This window comes from Oncorhynchus kisutch, linkage group LG21 (assembly GCF_002021735.2).
Source record: "Oncorhynchus kisutch isolate 150728-3 linkage group LG21, Okis_V2, whole genome shotgun sequence".
NCBI classification, from domain to species: domain Eukaryota; kingdom Metazoa; phylum Chordata; class Actinopteri; order Salmoniformes; family Salmonidae; genus Oncorhynchus; species Oncorhynchus kisutch.
The window spans coordinates 3,557,850-3,567,049 of NC_034194.2; the positions used below are offsets into that span (position 1 = coordinate 3,557,850).

A 9,200-nucleotide genomic window follows, 5' to 3' on the forward strand; every position below is an offset into this window, starting at 1 on the left:
GCTAGCAGTGGTTAGCTGACTACGAGCTAGTAGCTAGTGAGCTGGCTAGCTTCTGTTGGGGGATTCTGGTTCAGAAGTAAAGAAAAATACCTTAGAAAAAACAGATCCACACCACATTGGGTGAGGCGGGTTGCAGGAGAGTATTTTGAAGTTGAGGTTTAGAAAAATATAAAAAAGATTTGCGAAGAAAAATATATAAAAAGATATATACATGGGACAAGACGACGACAAAGACGTCTGACTGCTACGCCATCTTGGAATGGAATGTAAGTTATTTGGATTGAGAATTCTTTCTCCTTTTATTCTTTCAGTTCCTCTAGAGCTTTTGAAAACATGTCTCTGTGCTGTCTTATTTTTGGCCATGTTTTTGTGCAATTTTATCTAGGTTTTTAGGCTGCAAGTATGTTCAGGGGTGGGGCAAGTTCAGAACAACACATGCAGTGATCCCACTAACCATTGCCATAGTCTATTTAATTACTTAAACAATATCCTTCGGCATTGTCTAAATGCTAACACTAATGCATGTCCTTCTGTTTTTACACAGAAGACTAAGTAAAGAACATCAACAGACATTTCAGAGCAGTTAGCTCAGCTATGGCTCCTGGTGTTGGCTCTAACATATTGTGCAATGGCCTGCACTTTTTAATCATTAACTATTGAGTAAATGATACCAGGTTTTGTTTTACAAATTGAGCTCTGAAACCAACCGAAATTCAAATAGTTAATTTTACTAGTCTGTTATCAGTGGAGTTTATTGTCTGTAGGCTATTCACTTTTGCAGCTCAGTTGCATGTAGCCCGATGAATTTATTGTAGGGTTATTTTTTTGTTGTTGTTTAAAACGAGATTTTGGATTAATTCAATAGCCACATATGTACACTATTAATTCATATTGTAGAGATTTGTTAAATAAAGCCAGATTGTCAACTAAATGTAGTTGTATACAGCGCAAAAAAATATTGCATGTGCTTATGCATGTCTTTTTCAATAAGTAATTGCAATTCATGAGGAGGTGGTAGCCAGAGTTCACCGGAGCAGTAAATAAATCATTCTCTGTCACTTGATATTACTATATCAAACCACGTGACACTTGAGAGCGCGAGGACTAGGACCTCCCTGCGCGCATAGGTGGACGTGCAGACAGCTTTTTAACGGTTTCTGAATGGAGCATGTATGAAGATGGAACAAGCATCTCTTGCAGACAGCAATGAATGAACACTTTTTACAGATTTCAAGAGACGATACAGCTAAACGGTGAGTTTATCTGACACATGTTGATACGTGTGATGGTGATAATTGTAACTTTTAGGAAATGATTGATTTAACATCAGCTCTGGTCCAGGTCGTTAGTGCGCGTTCCTTCGCAGTGCAGGTCACCTCAGTCACTGGTAGTCACGAGCAATAGTCACTCATTCATCTATGGGTGGGTGGTTGAGAACTCAGTTGGGGGTCTGCTGCATTAGCTGTTATTGTTGTAGCCGATATTGGGTAATTTTACCCATACATGGAAATGAAATAAAATACTGAGTATTGGTGGTTAGCCTGCTTTCTTATATTTTTTTTAGTATTAGGAAGCAATTGTGATTATACATTCTAGGCGGCTATTCAGTATTAAGTGCCCAATAAAATAAGCAAGCATAACGTAGCTGTTCAGCTTGCCGCCTTGTTGATTTAGTGTGTTATTTGTTATTGGAAACAAAGGGATTATCAATATGTAATGAATATATGTCATTGTAAGTTGAATTGAAATTGTCTGGCAATGCCTTGTCTTTTTTTGTTCCAAAATCACAGCTGAAATCTAAAATAGTCAAATATTTTTCATCAGTCAGGTTGTTGTTGTAACCTTGTAGTGCATGTTGTTTATAAAAATACACGTTGACTTGTTGACATTTGATGCCAAGTAATGTGACACTAATTCTGTCCAGAGGGAAGGAATGCTACTGAAAGAGGCCACTACACGCAAACTCGGCCAGTTATATCTTAACCCTATTCTCATAATCATGTGTGTCCCATCCCGTACACTGGCTAGCCTAGATACAATGTAGATCTACACGACCCACATGTCTCCCATTCAAACTATCAAGTGAGTTGAAAGAGGCCCTGAGACCTCCTCTCCCCAAATATGTCCGGAGCACCGAGATTAACGGGTGTGAAATGAGCGTGCATCCCTCTCACTTATGGCAGGCGATACAAAATGTTACTTTTTCTCCGAAAGTAATCGTGTCCTCCTTAACCGTTGATGGGTGTCAGGAAACAGAGCATGTAACACAATGAAGACAAAGCCTTACAGCAGGCCGAGTAACCCCGCTTTCTTTCAATATCGATCCAAAGTGTCTATCTAGTGGGGATTCTATTTCAGCGCACAAGCTTGGTTTCAGAGATAATAAATATATATACATTGTTCAGTATATATATATATATATATATATATATTCGGAATTCATAGCCCAGGCTGTATAGCTTCTACTGAACAATGGACCATGACATTGGTTCAGTCAGTGCATTGACATTATATATGCACTGACTGAACCAATGTCATGGTCCATTGTTCAGTAGAAGCTATACAGCCTGGGCTATGAATTCCGAATGGTAAATTTCATGTAAAATTAATATACATTACTTGTAGTACTGTATTAATGATTCAAATGTACATTTGTCTAATCTACAGTACCAGCTCCTTGTCTCACTTGCCAGGCAAGTGAGCTCCCTGGGGCTTGTTTTTCCAATTCTGTAGTGATCCATTCATTAAGCCATCTTATTTGAAATGTAACTGGGGAATGAACAATCACTTATTTAAGCATCGATATTGAACAGCCATAGATGAGTGTTGCTCTTGTTCGCGGTTATTGTACTGGTCACAAGTAAAATGGTAAAACAAGGCTTCTTGACCCATATTCATTTCTGAAGTGACTATATTATTTTATCAAGTAAAGACTGTTTCAAGTAAAAACTGGGTTGAACCATTTCTCCTCAGCACATCACAGGGACTGTCAGCTGTGTGACTGCAGGGTTAAACCTCAGACATTTTCAGTAAAAAAAAAACACAAGCTAGATGTAAGACTCTCTTTGCCTTGGCTTAGGGTGAAGTTTAATTAAATCACTCCTTTGACTCAGGTCACTCAACAATTAAAATGCCTGAACTGGTTATCACCAGTTGGCAAGTATGCTGTTCAAAAATACCCTAATTCATCATGTCCTCATTCATTGATTAATTGCAAAACCTCCTCCAATCTCAGTCATTTGTAGGTATAAATCTTCATTAGATTTCAGATTTATTCTAATCTAATATATTTGATGACTATGATGTCTATCATTCACATGTCATCAGTGTTATGTGGTGCACTTGTTTTTCCATCTACAGCATTTCCCCTCCTTTCTCCTCTGAGATGTGTGATGAATTTTTCAGGAGATGCCTTGTTAAGCTTGGGGGCTTGGATAAGAGGCGGAAGCGAGAGCGAGAGAGAACTGGTGGGGGTGGGTTCTGGTTTAGAGTTGTTGTTTTGCTGTGAGTGGTTAAAAGCTGGACATAGCCTACACCTCATACGGTTAGAGCTCTGTTGTGTGTGTGTGTGGTTAGATTTATGTTGTGGTCTTTCTTTTCAGGCACAGATGTTGCTAAGCAAAGAGGGGATGAAAAGGTGAAATAATACAATTATACTGATCAAAAATATAAATGCAACATGTTAAGTGTTGGTCCCATTTTTCATTAGCTGAAATAAAATATCCCAGAAATGTTCCATATGCACAAAAAGCTTATTTCTCTCACATTTTGTGCACACATGTGTTTACATCCCTGTTAGTATTTCTCCTTTGCCAAGATAATCCATCCACCTGACAGGTGTGGCATATCAAGAAGTTGGTTCAACAGCATGGTCATTACATAGGTGTACCTTGTGCTGGGGACAAAAAAAGTGCACTAAAATGTGCAGTTTTGTCACACAACACAATGCCACAGAAGTCTCAAGTTTTGAGAGAGCATGCAATTGTCATGCTGACTGCAGGAATGTCCACCAGAGTGTTATGTTCATATCGACCGGCCTCACAAATGCAGACCACGCGTAACCATGCCAGCCCAGTACCTTCACATCGGGATTTGGGTCTGGCTCCCCACTGGGTGGGCCTGGCTCTCAAGTTTGTGGGCCTATTCCCTCCCAGGCCCAGCCATGTTGCTCCCCTGCCAAGTCATATGAAATCGATATAGGGCCTAATTTATTTATTTTCATTAATTGATTTCCTTATATGAACTGTAACTCAGTAAAATTGTTGAAATTTTTGTTCAGTGTAGAAGAATGAGCAGTGTTACAAGTATTTGAAAAACTATTTCTGAGAGGAGGGAGAGAAGTACTCTAAGGCGGTGTTACAATTAGGTCTAGATATAGCTTTATTTGGAAGCAATTTCTGAAAGGACACCATTTCTCTCAGAAAGTATGAGGCAATCCACAGAAAGAGAAGTATAGGGCTACAGTGGAAACAGCCCCTAACGTTAAAGTAAAGAACAAACCGTGAGGAAGCCAGACATCTAAAGGGGCAGTCCAGTACTGTCTCCCTTTACAAACCTAGGGTTGTGTTCACACAACGGAAAACGAAAATGAGCGCTTCTGTTCGAGGTCCCTCTTTTGTTTCAGTCCGTTCTCTTCCATTTTCTTCCCTTCTTCCACTCTGGTCAAGAATAGAATGTCATCGAGGTTAGTTAACAGAAAGTAGGTTTCAGTTGAGATACATCAACCAGGGTCAATATTTTAGCCTCTGACGGAGTTGTGGTATTACTTGTTTACCGTGTTGTCTTTGGTTGCTTGCTAATTGTTTCTCAGCAAAGAAGAGCTTTAACATGCTAACAACTCAACATGCTAACAACTCAACATGCTAACAACTCAACATGCTAACAACTCAACATGCTAACAACTCAACATGCTAAGTGCAATGTTTTCTGAATATTCCCTGACAACTCACATGCACATTTTCATAAAGCCGAGGGCTGACTATAAACCATGTTGCCACTTTGGACAGTCGCACATAATCATGCATGTGACCCACAATGCATATGACTCAGCTTCTGTATCCTTGAGCAACTTACTCATTGGTCCTTTAGTGGCCCCTAAGGGAGGATTATATGGCCTTTCCTGTGAATACAGAGGGTAATTATGTGTATGTCTCTGTATGTGTATGTAAGTTAGGTAAAGTCTATCACATTAACAGAAGATAAAGACCAAAAAAAAGCTTTGAAATAAACCATTAAAACTCTAATTGTGATCAATATTAAAATACCTTTATTAAGTTGCCTTACAACCAAAGGCCATCTATAAGCATGATTTGTTCTGCAGATATCCAGCCAATATGAATAACCTGGAAAAGTCTCTGGAAATAGGGTCTGCAAATAGAGTGATTTAGAGTTAATCTTGTGATTTCCTCATTTGTATTTACATACATTTTGGCATCCTGAAATGGGAAATGTGACTTTTTTTTCCCCCTCTCTCTCTTTACCCTTCAGACACCATGCATGACCCGACTGTGACTCAGACCAGCGTGGCTGCCATCAACTGGAGCACTGATGCTCCCCCGTGCACCCCGAACTACGAAGAGGACCGCGTGCCCCTGGTGGTGCTTTACAGTGTGGTGCTGGTCATCGGGCTGCCTGCCAATATCGTTACTGTCTACCTGACCTTCCTCCAGGTGCGCCGCAAAAATGTCCTGGGCATTTACCTGTTGAGTCTGTCCGTGTGTGACCTTATGTACCTCTGCACCCTGCCCATGTGGGCCAACTACGTGAACGCGGGCCACCAATGGTGCTGGAGCTCCATGGCCTGCAAGGTGACAGGCTATTTCTTCTTCAACAACATGTACATCAGCATCTTCCTGCTGTGCTGCATCTCCAGTGACAGATACGTGGCCGTGGTCTACGCCGTGGAGTCGCGCGGCCTTCGGCGACAGAGACTGGCGGTTGCAGTTACCGTGGCCATCGTCTTGGTGGTGTTCGTGGGCCACGTGCCGGTGTTTACCATGCCAGAGGGCGATGCGGCAGAGGGGCAGCGGCGATGCTTCGAGCCAGGCAAGGGCACGTCCACTGTGACGGGTTTCAACTATGCCCGCTTCGTCATTGGCTTCCTGTTCCCCCTGGTTGTGCTTGTGGTCACTAACCGTGCCATCCTGGCCAACGTGCAGGCTAGCACAGGGCTAAGGCAGTGCCAGAAGGAGCGGGTGCGCTACTTGGCGTTCGCCGTGGTGGTCCTCTTCCTGGTGTGCTTCGCACCATACCATGTCATTCTGCTGCTGCGTGCGGTCACCTTCCACTTCCCCGAGCTGCAGAATTGCCATTTCCAGGAAAGCCTCTATACCCCTTACACTATCTCCCTGGGCCTGTCCACCTTCAACAGCGCCATCAACCCCATCCTCTATGTGCTTTCCAGCGACAACATCCGCAAGGAGCTACGTCGCGGCCTTTCAGGCCTCCGCGGGCGAGCCACCCTGCGGCCACGTTCCACCGACAGCAGCCAGCACAAGATGCACAACTCCAAGAACTCATCAGAAGTGGCAGCCGCCACACAAGAGGGGGAAAAGCATGGTCGTTGATGGCAGAGGAAGGTTAGGGGTTCGATGTACAGTATGTATGCTCAAACTATGGGAGCCAGAGGGATATGCAGGTGTGACAACTGAAGGAACCCTGGACTGGTGACTTGCAGGTACTCTGGAATATTAAACAGAATCAGCATAGAGCCAGGTGGAACCCCAAACATAGCAAGAGCAATGGGGGACGATGTAATCCATCTATCCCAGAATCTGACTAAAATCTGAAATGATATCATTGAAACGGTTCAAGCAGGGGCATTGTCTCCCTATTGATGGTATCATTCTAACAAGACTCACAGTTGCCAGGAGCCATCTGTCTAACGGCAAATGTTGCAAAGTTTGATAAGAGAATGACGGCACAAACAGCACAAACCATCATTCTGTTATCCAACTTTGCACCTGCACTGTTTATCAAGTAAATGTGTTTTTGTCAAATTTTCTGTGGAAATTGTTTGACGCACTCATTGTGCATAGAGTTGTATGGTTTGTTTACCTTTGCAGTCATTGGTTTTTGTTTGACATACATTTTAAAGTGAAAGATCTGAGTGTCTCTGTGAACTGGCGTTGTTAGCATCGCTTAGTTTCATATGGATGGATCTGAGTTCAGCCAGCAAGTTGGTTCAGCCAGCAAGCAGACACTAGCTAGCTAGCAAATTTTCGTGCACATTACGATTTTCATAAACACACCTTAGATAGATGTAGAATTAGGAAAAAACTTCAATATTAGCTACAGATTTATCGTTTTTGGTAAGACTAACTCGGACTCTTTTGAGGATGAAAGGGGGTTCAGTGGACGATGTCACCTTGGTAACATGTTCTAATGTTAGGACAGCATATTGTAGCCTAACGCCTTGTTAGCTATCCCTGATTGTTTGCGAGTTATCACACAAGGCATTGATTCCCCAGAGCCTTTGTAGCATTGAATCAATTGAGTTGTATTTTGCGACTAGGCTACTGTTTCTGTGACAGCATGTGCATAATGATGTGCCCTACCTGTAATTTAGTGCATTATTATTGGGTAAACATAATAAGCAGCCTCAATTGCATATTTGCAGCCATAGGAGGTAAAATCTCTCTAGGAGCTGATCCGTCATCAGTATTGTGGAATAATTCTAATGCCAATGTATTGAATGGAGAAATCTGATCCGAGAACAGTGCTGCTTTTCTTTGGATCCTATCAGTATCGACACATGGTCTAACAACGCACTTAGAGAACGTCCTCTCTGCGTGTTTGTTTGGAAAACACTAAACAGGTTGTAAAGAAAGGTTCATCTGGTACGATCATCGTAATGCTTAAAGGCCCAGTGCAGTCAAAAACATGATTTGTATATATTTCCACACCATGAAGTTGGAATAATACTGTGAAATTATTCTGGTACCCTTTAATGTTAGAGCTGTTTGAAAAGATTGCCTGAAGTGTCTGTCTATTTGGGTGGGATGGAGTTTTGATCTGCCTGGTGACATCACCAGGCGGTGACCACTCCCAGACAGTCCTAGCAGAATTCTTGCTTGAGACATTGGTCTTTGCTAAGAAGCTATGTTTTTGTTGCTTTTTGACCATTTTAACTGAAAACAATCACATTAGGATACTTAATTGATACCCAGAAATGATTTAATATTGAGATTTTAAAAAATGGCTGCATTGGACCTTTAAGTTACATCACAGCTGGGAAACGAGGCCCTGATCTGAGACATTAACGTTAAGTTCATTTCTGCGTCATGTTTTGCTCTTCATCTCCAGATTAAGGACTTGCCAATGTTTTGACAAACTCAGCAGTTATTTGTGTCCATATGAAAGAAAAGTTTGAAACTTGCCTCTCTGCTGCTAATGTAGGAGTGAGAAGCTTCTACAAAACTGTCTACTGAAGCTTTTCTATGAAATAATGTGGTTTCCTTTGGGGAACAGTAGTTGTTAAGTAAATTGTGCAAAAGCTAATCCAATATGTTATGTTGCAATACATAGATATTGTGTTTCACAGTAGATGCATAGATCTACATCATGTTCTTAAACTTTAATCAAGTGTGTTTTGAAAACAAGAACAATTGTAGTATTCGTCATGTTTTAGGTGTTAAGTGTTTTTGTAACAATGTAAATATAAGTCAAGACATAATCTTCATATAACCTTTTATAGCCGCAATATAACATTTTATATACTTTGGTGTTTTTTCTCCTATATTGCAGACCATTGTAAAAGTTTGTAAAAAAGCAAAAGTTTGTTCTTTTTATTAGAAAATTGCACTTCTTGAATATTATTTATACTGTTTCTGAACATTTTTAAGTAAACATTTGAAGTAAAATGTCTCATTTCAGTTTCATTATTGAAGTGGATGTCTGTACATATTTATTTTTCTATTACTGGTGAGGAGTTTCACACTAAAAGGGTAACACATAAAATAGCACCAAAAAAAGCATTCCTGCACTAATACACTGTCAGATTTTTTAGTTGGCACTCTTTCGTGAGATGGAAAAAAATCTGTTAGTGTCACAAATGATCTTACATCTCTGAACGTGCAGATGAAAGTGTGTTTAAGAGCTGTGTCAACAGAAAGAGGATCCGGAAAGCTTGTGGTTTGGAACCTTTCTCATTTTAGTTTTCGCTGACAAAGAATACATAAAACTGTTAGGTCTAGCTCTTC

General features: G+C 41.0%; 1 protein-coding gene across 1 annotated transcript; it reads left to right on the top strand.

Annotated features, from left to right (window-relative positions):
• The first annotated feature begins 1,123 nt into the window (after window positions 1-1,123).
• LOC109866131 (probable G-protein coupled receptor 132) lies at window positions 1,124-8,861 on the top strand. Its single transcript, XM_020454677.2, has 2 exons — window positions 1,124-1,253; window positions 5,488-8,861. The coding sequence occupies exons 1-2, from the start codon at window positions 1,211-1,213 to the stop codon at window positions 6,564-6,566; spliced, it is 1,122 nt and encodes a 373-aa protein (XP_020310266.1). The 5' UTR covers window positions 1,124-1,210; the 3' UTR covers window positions 6,567-8,861.
• The last annotated feature ends 339 nt before the right edge of the window (window positions 8,862-9,200 follow it).